The 19,510-nt window shown below is 44.4% G+C and overlaps 3 protein-coding genes across 6 annotated transcripts; 2 read left to right on the top strand and 1 right to left on the bottom strand.

The window, feature by feature from the left end:
• The first annotated feature begins 5,023 nt into the window (after positions 1-5,023).
• LOC114869240 (myelin-oligodendrocyte glycoprotein-like) lies at positions 5,024-8,116 on the top strand. Of its 2 annotated transcripts, none has more exons than XM_029173301.3 (5): positions 5,024-5,211; positions 6,048-6,434; positions 6,635-6,724; positions 6,809-6,916; positions 7,069-8,116. In XM_029173301.3, exons 1-5 carry the CDS (start codon positions 5,118-5,120, stop codon positions 7,086-7,088), a joined length of 699 nt encoding a protein of 232 aa, XP_029029134.1. In that variant the 5' UTR covers positions 5,024-5,117; the 3' UTR covers positions 7,089-8,116. The 2 variants fall into 2 exon arrangements, with proteins under 2 accessions (XP_029029134.1, XP_029029126.1); XM_029173293.2 differs by having other exon boundaries at positions 5,027-5,211; positions 6,806-6,916.
• Positions 8,117-8,489: 373 nt separating this feature from the next.
• Positions 8,490-11,602, bottom strand: LOC114869304 (putative butyrophilin subfamily 2 member A3). The gene is made up of 6 exons (XM_055514130.1): positions 11,584-11,602; positions 11,372-11,443; positions 10,117-10,226; positions 9,241-9,522; positions 8,992-9,153; positions 8,490-8,908 (listed from the first exon to the last, which is right to left on the bottom strand). Exons 3-6 carry the CDS (start codon positions 10,208-10,210, stop codon positions 8,799-8,801), a joined length of 648 nt encoding a protein of 215 aa, XP_055370105.1. The 5' UTR covers positions 10,211-10,226; positions 11,372-11,443; positions 11,584-11,602; the 3' UTR covers positions 8,490-8,798.
• Positions 11,603-11,637: 35 nt separating this feature from the next.
• On the top strand, positions 11,638-18,137 carry LOC114869130 (butyrophilin subfamily 3 member A2-like). 3 transcript variants are annotated; one of them, XM_055514011.1, is made up of 5 exons: positions 11,718-15,772; positions 16,237-16,336; positions 16,685-16,993; positions 17,238-17,519; positions 17,623-18,137. In XM_055514011.1, exons 1-5 carry the CDS (start codon positions 15,731-15,733, stop codon positions 17,724-17,726), a joined length of 837 nt encoding a protein of 278 aa, XP_055369986.1. In that variant the 5' UTR covers positions 11,718-15,730; the 3' UTR covers positions 17,727-18,137. The 3 variants fall into 3 exon arrangements, with proteins under 3 accessions (XP_055369982.1, XP_055369986.1, XP_055369983.1); XM_055514007.1 differs by lacking the exon at positions 11,718-15,772 and adding an exon at positions 11,638-11,686 and having other exon boundaries at positions 16,237-16,993; XM_055514008.1 differs by lacking the exon at positions 11,718-15,772 and having other exon boundaries at positions 15,803-16,993.
• Positions 18,138-19,510: the final 1,373 nt, after the last annotated feature.

Genomic DNA, 19,510 nt, shown 5'->3' with positions numbered 1-19,510 from the left:
TACATTAAGTTTCGGTATCTGACATTATGATGTGTCTCTGTCTCATCCTGAACTCTGATTCACTCCTATCGAACTCCTCACAGAACCCAAGGCCACTGGACTGAGAGCATCTTGTCCTTTTAAGCTTAGCATTCCTTCCCCTTTGATAGAAAGACGCCAGTGATGCAGGTGTGAACACTCCCACCATGGCAACAGAGCGAGACAATGCAGGCAATTTGACTGGACCAAAGAAACACAGGGCTGGAGAGGAGGACGAAAAGGCAACCTGAGGGTCGGGGGCTCTTTGCATCACACCTTTGTGGTGTCTGAAGTTTTAGATACTGAAGATATGAGTCTTAGAGGGGTCTGACGTTGAGAAAATACTTCCGTGTAGGTTGGTTCGTTTTTTGCTAAGAAGTCCGTGAAAAGGAATTTGGTAAAAAGTTCCGGAACAGAAAAACACTGAACTCTGAAAGACAGGTTTGTGGCAATCCCAAAACCTCTAGTAAGAAAATAGAGAAAAAGAGATGAGAGCATTGAGAAAAAAGGAGAGAACAACTCTATGGAAGAATTGTTTGCACTCTTCCACTACACACACACACACACACACACACACACACACACGCACGCACGCACACACACACACACAGGAGAAGATGCGCCAACCAACAACCAGAACAGGGTGGAAGCTCTGACACCACAGCAGCTGGAGGACACAGACCACAGCATGGACGCCTCAGCGACTCCCACAACGTCTGCAGCATCACGTTCTGGGCTCATCAGATGAACCAGCTACTACAAGCGTGTGCGTCTGACAGACACCTGCTTATGACAATCAGCAAAGGAAAACAAGGACAGAGCAACAGCAGTTGGTTCCTCATACTGTGACTTTCATTCTTTTGGAACAGAAAACATTACATCTTTCTACAGCTCAATGGCTTAGATGCAACACCACTTTGCTCAACATGCTGAACGTTACTATCAAGAGGCCGTCTTGAAGTCTGGTGCTTTGCTAAGACACTACTCTGCTCAGGCTGCAGAGTTGACCGCATTGACTGAAGCTGGTAAACCAGCAGAAGGAGAGTCTGTTACCATCTACACAGACTCCACAGACGCTTGTCACACTTTGGTTCTCTGTGGAAGCATAGGAAGCTTTTGAAGTCTGATTGCAAACCTATCTTACATCATGATTAGGTTCTGCTTTGCTGGACGTTGTCCTGCTACAGTACCTACAGCTAATGCTGTTTGGAACTGTCCGACTCACACCATCAGTGAAGACTTTGTTTCTGCCGACATGCAGCTGCAGACGCTGCTGCGAAGGTCGATGCCCGATCTGTTCCGCATTCCCTCTCCTCATCCTCGTTCCCTCTCCAACTCTACCATCTCCTTCCTCATCTCTCCCTGAGCTTAAAACCTTTTCTACCAGGTACTTGCTAAACAATAAATTAATCATCAATTCATTATAATTAATAATTCAAACAGTCAAACTTTTACTGAGCTCAATCACTCATCTACTACAGCTGCGCCGTTGAGCTTCGTCTCATGAAGACGGTTCGCCGAAGGCAAAAACCTTCACAGATCCGCTCAATGAGCTGTAGTGAAGCTGATTTGCACCCCTGCTTAACTGGGTTGTTAAGCAGGTTATTGTTATCCCAAGGCCTCAGTGTGAAACTGGTGTGAGTTTTATGTTTATATGAGTGAAAATTGTGGCCACAGTCGCGTTTTAAAAATGCCAATCCTCTGCGACTCTACCCAGAAGTCAGCGAAACATGTCCATTAAAGTCTATGAGAGGATTTCTGCCACACAGCACTCATAGGCACTGGAAATAATGCCAGTAAAACAGACCGGGTTGTTTAGAAACTTTTTTTTTTGACAGATCATTAGTTCTATTGACTCTTTTGTAATAGTACACTTATGTTGAGTTATTTTTGTTTCATTATTTGTAGTTACCGTTGCTGGTGGTGGGTGGTCTCTGGGCTGGTAAAAGGGTGTGCCCGAAAGATGTCCACCATTTTATATAGGAAGTGGGTCATGGGGAGTGAACCACTAGTTGTGCTCAGTAAGGCCTCTCCCCTCACTGAGTGGTTAGCGCATTACACTCCTGTCACCCACCGACTATATAGGAGAATGGGTTAAGGAGCCAGGGGAGAACCTGGGATGGCAAGCAATTTTTACTAAAAACGGCAAAAGAGAGCAGGGAACGGACAACAGCCTCAAGACACAGGCAACCAGAAGCCACCACTGATTATTTGTTTGTTGGAACATCCGAATAGCATATTGGATTGGTCATTGCACTGCTTGCTTTTGCTTGTTTATTTCCGCATAATCACCTAGTGAGGCTCATAAACATAATGATGATGGTGCACACTGACTCAGACCAATCAGGAGAGGTTATGTGTTCAAGTGTTACAGTAGGTAACTAGATTAGACTAGATTAGTTTGAAGCCCCCAATGGACAGAGTATGGATAGGGTCTCATCTGTGGAACCAGACCTGGGGTTGGGATTCATGAGCCCAGGTAAGTACAAAGAAAGAAGATATGACACAGAGTCCTGAGGGAAGGCAGATAATCCATGCAGAGAGACTATGACTATGAAAAACTAGAGCAGTGACATCTTCTGAGAGAAAACCACACATGAAGCCCCAAGACAAGTTGCAGGAAGAGGGGAAGAATGCCTTCACTGAGTCCAATATAATTGGCCGTTATGTGGTTTTAATGGGTTTACTGGTAGCTGCCCTGGGACCTTTAGCAGATACAGCTTTGCTAATGAGAGAATGACATTCATTGTAATTTTGAATATGAATCCATCAGCTTCATTCCGGTTAATTCCAGTGTTTTAGGTTTATTATATCAGCTCCACTAACTGAGAGGAGTCAGACTAAAGATGAGCTAATGAGCTCTGATCACAGTTAAGATTTTTAGTTACAGTTTAGTTTAGTTTTTAGTCACAGTTAAGAGTTTTACAGAACAGCTGACAGAGACATCATGTCTCTGGCTTTGACCACAAATGGTGAATGTGCATTTTACCACTGTTTGAACAATGTGTGACGCAGTTTAACTTCTCACTGTTACTTTCACTTTCACCTACTGTCAAAGCTTGGTTTTAAGTCTCTAACTGAAGTGTTAAAGATGGATAAAGAGATATATAGATATATAGAAATATATAGATATACATTCCATCAAGGCTCCAGTAGCGTAATTGGTCAGCACGCGGTACTTATAAGGGGGCGGCACGGTGCGGTGCGGTGGGTAGCACAGAAGGTTCTGGCCTTTGCCTTTCTGTGTGGAGTTTGCACGTTCTCCGCGTGTTTGCGTGGGTTCTCTCCGGGTTCTCCGGCTTCCTCCCACAGTCCAAAGACGTGCATTAGGTTGATTGGCTTCTCTCCATTGCCCGCAGGTGTGAGTGTGTGTGTGAATGGTTGTCTGTCTCTGTGTTGCCCTGTGATGGACTGGCGACCTGTCCAGGGTGTACCCTGCCTCTCGCCCGTAGCCAGCTGGGTTAGGCTCCAGCACCCCGTGACCCCGCACTAGGGAGTAAGTGGTTAAGAAAATGGATGGATGGATGGACATTCCATCAATAACTAATGTTTGTGGTAAACACACACTGTATGTCTTCATTATGTGCAATGTTATTAATAAAAAAAGATCATATGTTTAAAATGTTTGACTGTTAGTGTTGATGAAAGTAGAATGTGTTTTTAGTCACTTTTATTTATTCACACATACCTGTACAGTGTTCAGTGTATGATTTTATTATAGATCTGCCTGCAAAAGTTTAATTAAAATAGTCATAAAAATATTAAATGTTTGGTTCCCTCCAACAACTCAGAAGTTGCGTCAAACAACTGTCTCATTAGTGGCACAATACATGCAATACATGAGGGCAATCTGGGCCAATCTGGGTCGTAGGGTCTCTGTGGTGGACATCCCGGACTCTTCAGTACCCGTCTGTCTGAGCAGCAGCTGAAAGCAGAGCTGCTGAAAGCTGTAGACCTGAGCTCTCCAGGTCCAAACGTCTTCCTCCTCATCGTGCAGCTCGGAAGGTTCACTGAACAAGAAGAGAAAGGGCTGAAGACCCTGAAGAAGCTGCTGAGTCCCGACGTCTCTGAACACACCATGGTGCTGTTCACCTACGGAGACCGACTGGAAGACACCGACATAGATCCGTTCATCAAAGACGACCAGAACCTGCAGGAGGTGCTGAGCCAGTGTAGCGGCCAGTACCATGTGTTCAACAACAGGGAGACGGGAAACAGAGAGCGGGTCAGAGTGGAGTCAGCTGATGATTCAATTAAATGAACTCGAACAGAAGTTCAGATTCAGTCTTGTTTCTGTTTGTGTCTATTTAAACACGCTTTGACTCATTCTTCTATCATGTGGAGAAGATTTCAAACGTGACCAGTCAGTAAAGAGTGTAGAATGAAAAGCAGTTTAAAAATAGGTTCTAGTTACATGATGTTATTAAAGGAGTAAAGTGAGAAAGAGAACAGCATCAGTCTCCAATCAGCACTTTACAGAGTTTACCACAACTTTCATACACAAACTCTCCCAGAGACGATCATGTTCTCGTCCTTGATGAACATATATACATTTTTTATTGTTTATGGCATCTCTACATTTTAGATTTCAAAGTGAACCTTGTTTCCACTGATATTTTTGGATTTAACCCAGACTGTGGAGCTGCTACACTGAACAAACATTAGTTTAGTCAATGGGTTTTTGATTGATCACATCATCTAAACTACACACAAACATGTTCATCATCAGACACGTTTTCAACAAAGTCCAAGGAAAAGTTCGGACATGTTCTTACACTTTAATAACCATATAATTAACTAACCATGTAGCCCCGTTATGTTTAATTGGTTCTCAATGAACCGTGTGTTTATTTGTTCAATTCATACAGTTTAAGAAAAAAGATTAGATTCAATGATAAACAGTAACAGAAAACCGCGTTTGTTTGTTTTTGTTTTGAATCGCTTTCCATTACGTTCGTGTCGTGAAGTTGCGTAAATGACGCGTACGTAAGGTCGTTGCCATGGAGACACAAACATAAACACGTGATCTTAAAACGCTGAGGCGGGACAGCGAGGCTCAGTTCGCTCAGAGACTTCACAGAAGCCGGATCGATCCTAACATGCGCATCTTCCTCCACGAGCTGGACGATTTGAGTGTAACGTTGACACGTGTGAGCTTCTTCCTCCACACGACTCTGCTCTGGACGACAGAAGGTAATTTGAACGGAAACCTCCATGAACGCTGGGCAGTGAAGTTACCTTAGCTTAGCTTAGCTTAGCTTAGCTTATTTTAGCCACTGTAACAGGCGAACACGTGAATCTTATTAGCTTCGAGTGTTGCTGTTGGCTGCTTTTTGCTGTTCTGTGGTCAGCATTAATGATTTTTCCATTTGTCAAACTATCGGATAGCTACCTACTTTGGGGTCGTTTGCTAACTAGCTAACTAGATGACTAACAATAACAAACTAGTTAGCCTGTTGGCCTTTTGATTAAACACGGTTGAGATTCGTGTGTGTTTTATTAATAAACACATGATAAGAAAAGACAAACGCAAGACTTCGACCTGAACTCAGTTTAACTATTTAAAACTTAAAGTTGTTAAAGTCGTTGCTCAGTGATGAAGTTTGAATTACTCTACTGTGATTTTTCTAGTTTTATGTTTTTTATGTCGGTGTGATTCTTGTTTCTCATTATCCACTTTTTACACATTTGTGTTTTGAAATGAATTAAAAATGTGAGTTGTTTTGTTAGTGTGGGCTGTAGTATTCTGGTTTTAATGGGTTTTTGTAGTTTAGTGAGCTTTTCATATGTATGTTGGCTAATGATTTATAAATGTACGTAATGTAAATAAATACATTTATTCAGATCTAATTACTTATTACATAATTTTTAATGCATTTAATGTTAACATTTTACATAAAAAAGGACAAGAAAACTTCCAGGTCATTGTTACTGATGTCTTAAATGTGATGTTAGGTTTTTCAATATGAAGCTAATTAGATTCAGGAACCTTTCACTCATCAGATGTTAATTCTGCTTCTGTTTTGCAGCTTTTCCAGCTCAGTCTGTGGTGATGGCTTCTCCTCGCCTCATCTCCTCGGCCCCGGGTGATGACGTGGTGCTGCGCTGTCACCTGGAGCCTCCGGTCGACATACAGGCTCTGACGGTGGAGTGGTCCAAACCCGACCTCCGGCCCGACCCGTCGGATCCGCTGAGGCGGGTCCAGTACGTGCACGTGCACCGTAACGGAGGCGAAGTGACAGACATGAAGCTCAGGTCGTACGCTGGGAGGACGGAGCTGCTCACGGAGCAGCTGAGACATGGGAACGTATCCCTGAAGATCCTCAACGTGACGCTGGCAGACGCAGCCAGATACAGATGCTTCATCCCCAAGTTAAAGAGCGCAGTGAGGGAGGCCACGGTGCAGCTGGTGGTCGGTGAGTAAATGTATCTGCATGTTGTTTTCATTTTGTCCACTAAACTAATGTCAACATAAATCAGTGGTTCTAAGTTTCAGCGGGTGCATTGATATGTATCAAATCAAGCTTGATTCTTGATTCATGTCTCCTCCTTTTTAGTTTCTTTTTTACCTATTGATATTATGAAGTACTTATTGATTAATTTTGTATGTTTCCAGATCCTAACTATATTGGAGAGCCAACAGAACCACAGCTCAGTCCCAGAGATTCACAAACTCCAGATCCTGATGAAAACTTGGACCCAACAGGTGAGAAAACGTTGGGACTCTGGGAGTTGGACAGATTTATTAGCACAGACGCTGAATCTGTTCTTCTGCTTCTGTCCCCAGCAGGTCGGCCCGGTCGGAGTCATGTGATCCCAGCTGTGATTTTCAGCGTTGCGGTTATTCTTGGATTTGGAATCGGATGTTTTCTAAAACACAACAACCACAGGCAAACAAGTAGGTAGAGCAGACTTTGCTATGAGACATTTATTTGTCATAGATCTAAAATAAAACAGTTTCAGTGTAGTGTGTTCTACAGTGAGCTGGCTTCACTGTGTGTTTGCTCGTTGTAGTAAAAGCTAAACCACTTTCTTTTTTTTAATCCACAGCGTCCACAACGCCTGGATAAACACTGGTTCTCTCACTTGGCAGAATCACCTAGAGACACTTTATCGATGGCCATCTTTACTTACCTTTGCTGTTTCCTGTGAAAATGAAGATGTCCAATTGTGGAATGTTTTCCTCAACTATAGATTTTTAATTTGAGAAAAATCTAAAGCTCACCTGGAGACAACACCTGCTGTTCTGACAAACATCAGCAATGGGCTGTAAACGATGAAAGGACTCATTCAGACTCATCTGTTCATGATCCTCAGGAGATTTACCTGAGACATTTTCCTCTTCTGGTTCTAACCTTGAATCATGGGATTATAAATGAAGACTGTGGCCACAAGCTTCGCTCTTTGATCTTTCTGTTATAGCTTATTCTCATTCGTAGGAGAAATGTTTTGCAATATAAGTAGAAGACAAACCATTTACGAGTAAAGTGCTGACGTGGAGCCATGGATGGGATGGAAACTCCTTCAGCCTTCTCAGACATCAGAGTCAACGCTGGAGCTTTGACGTGTTTAAATCATGAAGCCATTTTATACATTCAAGGATCAATGAACTCTGATTTTAAAGTTACTCACTGAAACTCAATATACCTCAAAGTACAAAGTGTATCAATATCACTGGAACGGCTTTAGCTGATACAATCACCGTGTTATAACTGCTTTTGTATTTGATGATTCTTGGACCAGTTCGAGAGTTTTACAGACAAAGTATTTTTATGAGAACTGTCTTAACAGTGTCATCACTAGTTGACGACAAACAATAACTATGCTGGACATTAGTTTCTGTTCACCTGTTTAGAGACATTTAAATTGAACCATTAAGTGTCATGAAGGAGGTTTTGTGGTTGTTCCTTATTGATCAGTGGCTGAATAGGAGTCAACCTGTGTATCATGCGATTCGCTGTGCTGCTCCGCTTGGTGTCTGATTATTGCTGCAGCTCCGTTCACTCTTTATTGGGTCAGGACTTCTTTGCCCTTTAACGTAGTTTTATTGTAGTTGCCTGTTATGTGTCACTGAATAAAGATCTGACTGTAGCATTTACATGAAGTATATTTATGTTACTTTTAGTTTTATTGTTTGTCTGAAATAACTTCTGATGAATAATAATAACATTATTCTTGAATTATGGATTATAGAAATGTTTTCATACTATTATATGGTGTTGTCCTCTGGTGCTTTTCAGTAACTGATATAAGCTAATGCTGAAGTAGTTCAAACCAAGGGAACAAGCTGCTGTCTGGTTCCCTCTAGTGTTTACTACTATTTAGATTCTGTGCTTCTATAGTTTAACGGAGGCAGCGTCCTGCATTTCACATTTTCAGTCAGTATCATGAAGCAGACAGTGATGGTTACACTGTTGTGTTACATTGTCATACAATGTTTTATGAACTGATTTATTGTTGTAAAAAAAGGATAGCATCATTATTTTAATCAGCAAGTCTGTGAAGCTGCAACCTTCAAAATATTTTGTTTTTAAATGGAAACAACTATGCAAATAATTACATCATGTCATTCCACATTACTGCCATCAGCTCTAATGCAGCGAATAAAATCGTTATACTAAAAATGATTTGTCCAATATCCAGTTTTCTGATTGTTTTTACAATTTGTGCTGAGTTTAGTTTGGCAAAGTTAAGAACAATCAGTGTGTTTATGTACACGTTTACAGTCTATTACAGCACTCATACAGCGTAACATGCTCACATGGAGCTGATTTGTGCTGTCAGGGTGAGAACTGCTGCTCATCCTTCGACTGAGAGGCTGCGCTGAACCCAGTGTGGTTTTTCTGAATGAATCGCTGCTCACCTTCACTTTTATTTGGCTTCACAGGCACTGAAATCACAGAATTAAAGTTGTTGTTAAAATAAGGAAGATAAAGAATCACAGCTCACAGAAGTTCATTTAGATTCACTTACACACATTCTTCCGACCAAAAGGTACAACGTTGATCTGTAGCTGTTCTGCAGGGCTTCTTCTCCTGTTCCACCAAAAACAAGCGGCCAAGCTGCCGCCAAGCAAAGGTAAAAGAGTGATCAGGATGGCGCACGGTAAATCAGGTGGGTCCAACAAGGAAACATCTGAAAGCAAGAAAATATATAAATTAATATAATTAATAAACATGTGATTACATTTCTAATTTCTAATAAAATCTGAGGGTCTTTTACGTTTCATAGTTAAGTGAGCCTCCCTGTAGTGGCTGCAGGAGGTCTGCTGGACTCTGCATGTGTATCTGCTGCTGTGTCTCTTGTCCACAGTCACTCTGCTGCTGACAGTATAGAGGTCATCAGAACCTCTGACTGTCTCTGTAGGTCCAGCAGAGAGGAGCTTTCCCTCAGCGTCCAGCCACAGCAGCTCAGGCTCTGGGAACCAGCCTCCACTCCTACACTCCAGGACCAGCTCTGCGTCGTGGTCTGAAACCACGGCGACGGACGGATCAGAGACGGAACCTGGTGGGACGGAGGAGGAGCGAGTTAAACCACAGTGACTGTGAACCTGAACGGCACCAGGCCTCACATCTGCTTCATGGCTCCTGGTGGATATTTGATGCAGCAAGTAAACATTTTGTCCTGAAGGTTTACGGATCTGAGGGAGTGGAACCAGGATCAGGTTGGTTCAGGAGGCGTTTGATGAGGTGTTGACTTGGCTCAAAGGTGGTGCCAAATAAAACAGCGGACTCCGGCCCCGGGTCCGAGCAGCCGGTCTGCAGCGAGAGGAGGAGCAGCAGGCGCGGCATCCGGACCACGGGCTGGATCTGCTGCTGTGGAGGCGTGGGCTGCAGGTCTGTGCCTGTTGCTGTGGTGGAGCCTCGGAACCCAGAGCTCCGCGGTTCCATCCTGAGTGAGACACTTCACAACCGCTCCAAAGCTCACTGCTGCTGCAGGGTCCGGCAGAACAAAGGTCCCACTGTGGGACTAATAGGGGATTTCTGTCCTTCCTTCCTAATATTATATTAAAACCAGCGGTTGCTCCCAGTTTCCCTCTGGTCTCTGCTGGTCTTTAGCTTCATCTTTACCTCCTGGTTGTGATTGTTTCTACTGTACCTGTGCAGACAAACAGCAGCGCGCTGAGAATGGAGACGACGCCGCACGAAGGCAAAGCCCCGAAGACTCCGCGTTTAACCAGGAGAAAAGGCATCGTTCAGCTCTGCAGCCTGAGAACAAACGTGTTCATGCGATTCAGAAAAGGCTTCGGTTTAAAATGTTAAACTGTCAAAATGATTGAACACGTTGAAACCAGGTAAAACACGCTCATGCTGCACGGGTCTGACTCATGGTTACAGCTCTGACTAATTCTTATCAAATCATCTCCATGACAATTTTAATTACTGTTCATCCAGTTCAGCAAGTTTCAGGCCAAACGAAAGTGAAACCTCATCACTGGTTCAAGGAGCCCGACGTTGTCACAACACGCGGACGGCGTCAGATTGCCGTTGTTGCAGGTTTGACTGGACGTCATAATAACTTCAGTCAAGTCAACCGTCATTTGACTTAAATGGAGCCTGGGGCTTATTACGGTCACGGAGCCGCGAGGTTCGCCCGCACGTGACGTCATAACAACGCGTGCCAGGCTCCACGAAGCCCACAGTCCCGCTGACACAGCGTCCCTTCCTCGTTGCTCCACGAAGTGAACGCGTCAGACTTGTGCCAAACTTCACACCCACAACAATCAGTCTGACACCTGACACCAACAGGAGTCAATGCCTCGGAGCGTAAAGAATCAACGTGTTCCTGCATCAGGAGGCTAAAACACAGATTTCAGCGCAGATTCTATTTATTACTTATGTAAAAAAGACTTTCATCACTTTTTAAAAACTTTAAAAACAAACTGCGGAAAACTGAATCTAAGACTCTTCGCTGCGTTAAGTTAAATGTCCTTTAATTAAATCATTAATGATGCGCTGACGTCACCTCGGCTCCGAGCTGTTCATCACAGACTCGCGCCGTCCGGACCCGCTGCGCTGCTGCACCGCTCGTGCACAGCTCGTGCACACCTGCTCGGGTTCTCCGCGAGCCTCTTTCGAAGTTTGAGGAAATGAGGCGCGAAGGAACCGAGCGAGAGGTGAAGGCGGTGTCAAGGTCCAGGTTTCGCACCTTTGGCTGTGAAACAGCTGATTTAAGCGCTTCGTTACTCGCCTTCATTCTGTAAAAACACGTTTATCTTCAGACTAATCGCCAGGAGATTCCGACGCTTCATATAAATATGATATATATAATGATAACATAATGTTGCTCGTGCCTCAGGAGAGAAACGCCGGCGCACTGAGCGTCCAGGCTTCGCGTGCGTTCAGTCACTGACCTCCAGGTTCGGGCTCCTGTAACCGGGTCCGGAGCTGCAGCTTCTCTCTGGCTCCCGTCGCCCTAAAGGAACCTGCAGCAACAAACGAGCGACCGCCAGCTCACGTCACTAACTATACATACATCAGATCTGGAAGCTGTGTGTTATGTTTGGATTTGGTTTATTTTGCATGTAACACCCTCAACGTCACCCGGCGTCTCATTTCCTCAAACCTGGCGCACAATCCGATCAGCTGTAGATAAGAGCGCGCGCTGTCGCAGCAGGTCCCTCAATCAGCTGACTGAGACGAGTCTGAGACGAGCTGAAGGGTCGGAGGTGAGATCTGTAACGATTTAAATGTGCTCATTGATTTTTCGTTTCGTGGATTTCACTTTTCCGCAGTTTGTGGTAAAAGTTTGGTGAATGTTTTTCCGTCCTCACATACAATCTGCGCTGAAATGCATGGTTTCAGCCTCTAAACGCTCAAACAGACGGAGACGTTGATTCTTTACGCTCCGAGTCGTTTGGCTTCTGTTTAAACGTCTACGCTGGTGTGAGATGTCAAACTCGCGCTTTGGATGTCGGGCGTTTGAGTTGACAGGAGTCTGACGTTTTCCTGCAGAGCCACAGCGACGAGACACCGACACCTGTTGTTATTGGACGGGTTTGGGCTGAATTCGGATCCGGTTCGATGAGCGTATTTGTGACGTTGCGCGGTGATGCTGCGCTGCGTCACGTGCGCATTGATCAGGGACAGTCCGCTTCGTTATTATTGAGATCCGACACCTGAGACAGAGAACTGGAACTAGACGAGTGTCCATAAACATCAGAGGTGCTGGTGAGAAAATCCAGACAAGCTGCTGCTGCAAAAAGCAATGAACCGAATAACACAAACCACACGAGCCTCAAAAAGAAGGAAGTTTAGACCGTTCAACGTGCTCAGCAAGTGTGTGAAGGTCCCTGGAAGTGGTTTAGAGTTACAACGTCATCTGCCGCGAGTCTGTGACGTCACAGTGGAGCTTGACACGAGATCGGCGCGCTCTGTCAAAGCGGACGCGTTCATGCGTTATTTATTTATTTATTTGCTGTTATAGTTGCGGTGAAACGAGACTGACGGCTTCATGAGCGACGGGCGGAGACTTGAGATTTACAGTGTCAGAGACTGAGTCTGCGTTTATTCTAGTGAAGGAAAGATGATTTAGTGACTGGAACAGGCTTCAAGTTGTGGAATGCGTCTTTATGATACATTTCAATCATGAATATTTACACACAGTAAATCCCATCACTCACTAGCGGTTCCCGTCCGTTTACTGCACGTCACCGTATCAGCGTTTATTGAGCACTTGTAAACACATAAAAAGCGATATAAGCTGTAAACATTCGTCAGAGTTCACACATGTAACACGTCTGTACGCTCGTCATCAGGACAAAAACTGCAGCTGCAAACTGAGGTAGGTATTTTTTCAGACGTGAGCACTTGTTGAACTGGATAAACAGGCGAATTTACATGAACACGGTCTGATACAATCAATACACACTGAAAACAGCAACACATCTGACATGTGTAAATGAAAATAGGTTTCGTTGTTTTCACACACAGAACTGCTGTATCTAATGAACAGCATTTTTTTATTATAGATTTATAGTAGATTGAGCTCAGTCAATCTATTATGACGGTGTCAGACGACGAGAGAGACGAGCAACAAGGTTTATTACTAGAGTGATGAAGAAGACAACAGGTACAAGAAAATAACCCGAAACACAAGACGGACACGGAAATAAATAAAAAAACACAGATAGACAGACCGACCGCCAACGAGATGAAGTAAATGACTGGAAAATAAAATAATTGGAACTACAAACTGACTGAAGAAGATGCAGAGACAGACGGCCTCGCGTGAGAACGTCGCTGCGGATGTCAGTCTAACACAAAAGAACAACAGGATGTCACTGTGGTCGCACGCGCACAAGTCCGCAAAGTCAAGAAACAGAAGACGCTCACGAGAAAAAAACCCGCGAGGACGAGACGAAATATGGAGAAAACCGGGTCAGAGCGGAACAGAAGGACTCGAACCGAAGGTTCTGCAGAAGAACACGCAGGGAAACAAGGCAGGCTCAGTCACATGCAGCAGACCGGAAGCAGAACCGGGACGAACCATTTGTAGTGGAGATGGCTGACGATGGCCTCTCCTGTGGGTTCTGGACTTTACAGTCCGCCACTGCAGTGACTGCTGGATCACTAACAACTCAGGTGTTCTCTTGAAAGCTTTATTCCATCAGTCATTCTTAATGACAGCACAGTATTGGAGTGCATGTGGGCGTGTGTGTGGTTTAGCTCAATGGACGCACACAATACATTAACAACAATGGCTGCACCAAACCTATTTCACTCTATGGTCTTAGAAAACTGTCCTCAATGACTTGTGCATACGGAGCGGGGTCTGTACAATAACAATAAGAAAGGTCCCATGACACCACTGAGAAACATTGAACAATCTGGCAGGCTGATGATCCTGGAGACTGGTCGGGTGTAAGAACGATCTCCTACTCTGACTTCCACAGTCCTTTCTCGGCCATCCGTTGCAGGAAATGTCTGGGTTATTGGTCCAATGGGCCATGAAGCTCGAGGGAGCTGATTCCAAGCACCACTTCTGTCATGTTTGGAGACCAGGTAAGTAGAATCGAATGAAGCTCCTCCAAAACTGATCTGCCAGTACTTGACTATGGCGCCACCGTCTTCTGCCGAGAATCTCAGATTCTGGATACACCACCTGAGGCGATGATGCATCTCTTCACCCCATGAGCAGGATGTTGGGTGTAATAGAATCCGGATCGGCCACATCGGATGAGGTGTAGCCCAATGGCTTCGAATTCAGGATACCCTCAATTTCCACAAGCACAGTCTGCAGAACCTCTTCAGTGACGGACTGTGTGCCGATGATGACTTGAAGTGCTTGTTTGAGGGACTTTATCTCTCTCTGCCAACATCCACCAAAATAAGGGACACCTGGTGGGTTGAAGGACTCTGGCCTCATCCTCTGATGGTAGACTACGCAAACAATTGTTAACGTAGAACGACTTCAGTACTGCTTCTCTGGTTTCCTCACCCTCGCGACTATGTTCGATAATGTGCTTCTGGAGGGCAAAGATGGCACAGCAGGGAGAACATCATGTAGTGCCAAAGGGAAGCACTCTCCATTCATAGGTGTTGGGTGGTTCCTCACGTTTCAAGTCTCTTCACAAGAATCTAAGGAGAGGATGGTCCTCTGGAAGCAGTCTGACCTGGTGAAACATACCGCGGTTGTCGCTGCTGACAGCCACAGCATGCAAGCAGTGAAGGGCCTTGTGTCGGTCCAGGCAACAGGAGCTTGTTAAGATTCTTAGCTCGATACTCAAATCAACAATTAAAGACCACTCTGTTCTTCCCGTTGTGTGTCTTCATCTCCAGCTTCCAACCTATGGACATGGCCAGCGGTGACCAGCGTATGTATTTCAGCAGTATGAGCTGCTGCCTTCTCGGGGTCCTTCAACAACCTCTTCTCTGTAGCTCTCAGCTGCAGAAGAACTGCTTCCTTCAGAGCTTTGAGTGGAGGCATATGCTGCACACGTCAGAGTGGTGTAACATACCTCTCTGTGCCTTCGATCTCTACTCTTGCTGTCTTGTGTTCCAGAAGGTCCAACACCTCCTGATCTTGTAATAGCTGGGATTGTGGGAGCTGGGCCCCTATAATACTGACTCATTGTATGGTGACGGGAGTGACAGTGTCTATTGGGTCTCTCATATCTCTTGGATGCCTCATACTCATGTGCCCTGGGAGATCGGCGTCTATGCAAACCTGGCCCATAATGCTGGTCATCAGGATCACTCTCTGGTGAACTCCCCTGAGGTGTTTCCCATGATTCCCTTTTGCTCGGTGATCTGTATGAGTGCTATGTGCGAAACTACGATCCTTTAGTAGAGTAGAGTGCTTCGGCTTAACTGTTAAGTTCAGCTCCGTCTGCTGTGATGGGGGCTGTACAGGTGGCACTTGCAATTGCTGGATCAAAACTCCCAGATGTTCTACCTGTTCGAAGCTGGTTGGTATCCATTTGGCCCCAATGGGTGTGTTGTTCCAACTTCAATTGACTGTGTTCATTCTGACAGCATAGTTTGTGGTTCTGCTGTTTTAGCTTTCCTAATTCTTCAAGCAGAGTTTCTTTTTCCACATCTGCGTGCTGCTTGTTGCTGGCTTCACACTCTCCCTTAGGGGGCCACTGATCCTTTATGACACCCTGTGATGGTGGAAAACTGTCCTGACTAATGGGTGATACTGACCGTTCACCACCCACCGATTCCTCATCTTCCTCCGTGTGCTCTCCATTCTGGCAACAGCTCCTCTGATGAAATCCAGAGAGATCATAGTCTTGAAGGTGTGCGGGAAGGTATGACTTCCTCCTGACACACACACCACGTCTTCCTTCTAGTGACTTAGACATCCTTAGCAGTGGTGAACTCCAGTGGTGAAGGACCATGTAATGGAGATGGCTGACGATGGCTTCTCCTGTGGGTTCTGGACTTTACAGTCCGCCACTGCAGTGACTGCTGGATCACTAACAACTCAGGTGTTCTCTTGAAAGCTTTATTCCATCAGTCATTCTTAATGACAGCACAGTATTGGAGTGCATGTGGGCGTGTGTGTGGTTTAGCTCAATGGACGCACACAATACATTAACAACAATGGTTGCACCAAACCTATTTCACTCTATGGTCTTAGAAAACTCTCCTCAATGACTTTCACATATGGAGCGGGTCTGAACAGAATGAACCACTCCTAGAGGGGGAGAAAGGGGGAGAACAGTCCAAGGGGTATTGGCCTTTTCAACAGCATTGTTGCTTTTACTTTCAGATGCCTGTTCACACCAGAGACCTGTTCATTAAACGTGGAGCCTGCGGAGGTTTGGCTTCGACCACCGTCTTAGTCCTTTTCAGCACTTTTGTGTTTGAAGGTGAAGCAGACAGTTGTTCTTAAAGTGAATAAAATACTATAAACATGTAAAATAAACATATACATGGAGTAAAATTAATGGTGGATTCAGAAAGATTTGATCAAACAAGCAAAACGTCAATGATAGAATAAAAAAGGTCACAAACATTTCAGTAAAAATTAAGTGACACTTTAAAGCTGAGCCCCTTTGTGTCTATGACACGTCTGTTAGAAACGCTACAGGTACATTTTAATATTGTTAACTTTATTTCTGTGAATTTAAAACTAATCCCAGCTTCAGACTGTATATTGTGTTCACGTACGTCTGTGACGTCATGCGACGTCAACTCTTTGAGGCCCGTTTGTGCAGGTCAGAGCTGCCAACATCAGGCCGTGGTGGCGCTGGTGGGGGAGGCGGTGGTTCTGCCGTGTCACCTGGAACCGGCCGCGGATGCGTTCGACTTGGTCGTGGAGTGGACGAGACCGGACCTGGACTCAGACCTGGTCCATGTGTGGAGGGACGGGAAGGAGCTGGTGGACTTCCAGGGACGGACGTCTCTGTTCAGACTGAAGCTCGGAGACGCTTCTCTGCAGATCTCTGGAGTGAAACTGTCCGATGCCGGAACGTACCGATGCCTGGTCCCGGCTCATCAGGACTCAAGGGTGGAGCTCATAGTGGGTCAGTGACGTCATCCAACCTGTCAGTTAGCGTCAGAAAAACATGTTTTCAATTTAATTCTGGAACAAATTCTCTCATTAATTTAAATAATGTAGTTAGTTGCAATTAATATTGTGAATAGTTCACTGTGTAACTACTTTTGTACTTTTCCATCACTAAACAGTTTAATACTGAGGCTTAGGTCAAATTGAAGCAATTTACCAACACAATATGTGAACTGTACTGACTCCTGTACATCCACCAGGTTCCGTCTCTGATCCGTCCGTCGCCGTGGTTTCAGACCACGACGCAGAGCTGGTGCTGGAGTGTAGGAGTGGAGGCTGGTTCCCAGAGCCTGAGCTGCTGTGGCTGGACGCTGAGGGAAAGCTCCTCTCTGCTGGACCTACAGAGACAGTCAGAGGTTCTGATGACCTCTATACTGTCAGCAGCAGAGTGACTGTGGACAAGAGACACAGCAGCAGATACACATGCAGAGTCCAGCAGACCTCCATCAACCACTACAGAGACACTAACATACTCGTTGCAGGTAAAACTTTATGATTTAGAATGAGATAATTTATAAAATTTAAATGCATATTTATTGATTTTGTTTTTTCACAGTTTAATGATATTTAATTTGTTCATTTCAGATGTTTCCCCCTCATGCTTCACCCTCAACTCGTGTGTTATGCTTCTTGTTGTGCTTTCTGTCAGCGTCATTGTTATTTGGTATTTGGTTTGGAAACAACAATAAAAACACCCATTAGGCATCTGTAGGATCATAGATAATCAAATGTGATTTAAAGAAGAATGTAAATGTATCGTGTGGACTCTAAGTCATATGTAGACGGTTCATAAACAGGTCATGCTAGCTGCTCCACCAGGTGATGGGTCAAATGCAGACATACATTTCCCGTATCTATAAGGTCTCAGTCATTGTTAGTTATTATTAGTGGATGTAAATGTTTTGTGTTGTGTGTGTAGGAGGAAACCTGTGTGTTGTGATTCTCAGGGTGTGTCCTAAATTTCTTATCAAGGAGGAGGAGCAGTGTGTAGCGGTGGTGTTTACTTAATGGGGCTTGGGAAGCTAATGAAATGTATTGTAAAAACACATTTGGCCTCTTTTTTAAAACTTTTGAATAAAACTTATTATTATTACCTCTTATTATTCGTCACCCATTCATACAGTTGGCAGGTACCATAGAAAATAGACATTTTACTGCATGCAGTACAGTAAACGCATCGGTTGTCATAAACCACTCCCTTCTCTAAGGCGCTTGAAGCTTAACCTATGATGTGATGTTACTACATGTAGTTCAACACACATTGCCATAAAATCCTGTACATCATTGAGCCTCCACTCTGGCCCAGAAGGATCTGCAGTCCAATAAAGTGACATCGTAACATCAAAAAGTCAATAAACGGTGGTTCATACTTAGTTTTGTTACTTGTTCTACATGTAGTTTCAGCTTTTGTGCCAGTGCAACATTTGTATGATATTGATTAGTGCACAGTCACAAAAACTCCACACATGAAGACGATCCTGAGCGACACCAGGAACAGAATGATTTCAGAAACTTTCTTCAGCTGTAACGAAAACAGTTTCATGCACTTTAGGCCAAACTGTCACCACTCGGCAGAAGCGAGCAGACGATGGACACAAATGCAAAGCTCAGGTCAGGACTTGGAGCAAACAGGGTTTATTGGCATCAAAACCAAACAGCAGGAAAAAACGTGATCAAGCAGGCAGTCGTCAAAACCAGCAATCAAAAGCTCCGCAGAGGTTCAGGCACCAGTCAAAAACCATAGACTTACTGGTACTCGCTGGGAGGCTGAACAACAACGTGGCAGCGTGAGGTGAGTGCTGGGGTTCAAATACCTGACTGATTATTAACTAACTAACAGCCGGAGAATCATGTGACCAGAGAGTGAAACAGGAGGAAACCAGAGCAGACCAGGAACTAAACCGGATGTAGAAGAAAGTAAAACAGGAAATGAACATAACACAAAACCACACAGGAACAGTCCAGGTTATGACACAAACAGATACAGTTACTCAACATTTCTACTGGTAATAACAGACTCAGTAGCATGAATATAATACATACATAATGTCACGTACCTTACATTAACTATTTATTGAACCCATCGGGCGGTTCATGACCACTGGGTGGTGACAGAGTGACACCATCTGTTATGGTGCTGCCTTCACATTCAGTGAACAGGTTTGAATGAGCCGTTTTTTGTTTGTTTTTTTTGGTGTTTGGACTTTACTGTTAGTTCTGTTCATAAAAGCCTTCAGCTTTAAAGCAAAGCACAAATGTTGCTTTTATGTTGTTTGGAGTGGACAAACAGAATGAAACAAACTACTTTCCTGTCCATACAATAATGCCAGTATAATATTTAGAATAAGAAAACTTGCAGCAAGCAAATATTAAGCGTTGTCCACCAATACTGACACACTAGCATGACGTAGGCTATGTGATATGAACATTGATATGTCTATCGTAGTATACAGTAAATTTCAATTTGAATACA

This window comes from Betta splendens, chromosome 2 (genome assembly GCF_900634795.4).
Source record: "Betta splendens chromosome 2, fBetSpl5.4, whole genome shotgun sequence".
In the NCBI taxonomy this organism is placed as follows: Eukaryota; Metazoa; Chordata; class Actinopteri; order Anabantiformes; family Osphronemidae; genus Betta; species Betta splendens.
This window is presented reverse-complemented; position numbering and strand designations above follow the sequence as displayed.

Bases quoted from the DNA above. Each gene is read 5' to 3' on its own strand.
- LOC114869240 (XM_029173293.2), top strand. From the start codon at position 5,118: ATGCGCATCTTCCTCCACGAGCTGGACGATTTGAGTGTAACGTTGACA. The intron at 6,435-6,634 runs GTGAGTAAATGT...GTATGTTTCCAG, and splicing joins CACGGTGCAGCTGGTGGTCG to ATCCTAACTATATTGGAGAG. The intron at 6,725-6,805 runs GTGAGAAAACGT...TTCTGTCCCCAG, and splicing joins TGAAAACTTGGACCCAACAG to CAGGTCGGCCCGGTCGGAGT.
- LOC114869304 (XM_055514130.1), bottom strand. From the start codon at position 10,210: ATGCCTTTTCTCCTGGTTAAACGCGGAGTCTTCGGGGCTTTGCCTTCG. The intron at 9,523-10,116 runs GTACAGTAGAAA...CCGTCCCACCAG, and splicing joins GCTGCTGTTTGTCTGCACAG to GTTCCGTCTCTGATCCGTCC. The intron at 8,909-8,991 runs GTAAGTGAATCT...CTGTGATTTCAG, and splicing joins TTTTGGTCGGAAGAATGTGT to TGCCTGTGAAGCCAAATAAA.
- LOC114869130 (XM_055514007.1), top strand. From the start codon at position 16,531: ATGACACGTCTGTTAGAAACGCTACAGGTACATTTTAATATTGTTAAC. The intron at 16,994-17,237 runs GTCAGTGACGTC...TACATCCACCAG, and splicing joins AAGGGTGGAGCTCATAGTGG to GTTCCGTCTCTGATCCGTCC. The intron at 17,520-17,622 runs GTAAAACTTTAT...TGTTCATTTCAG, and splicing joins CACTAACATACTCGTTGCAG to ATGTTTCCCCCTCATGCTTC.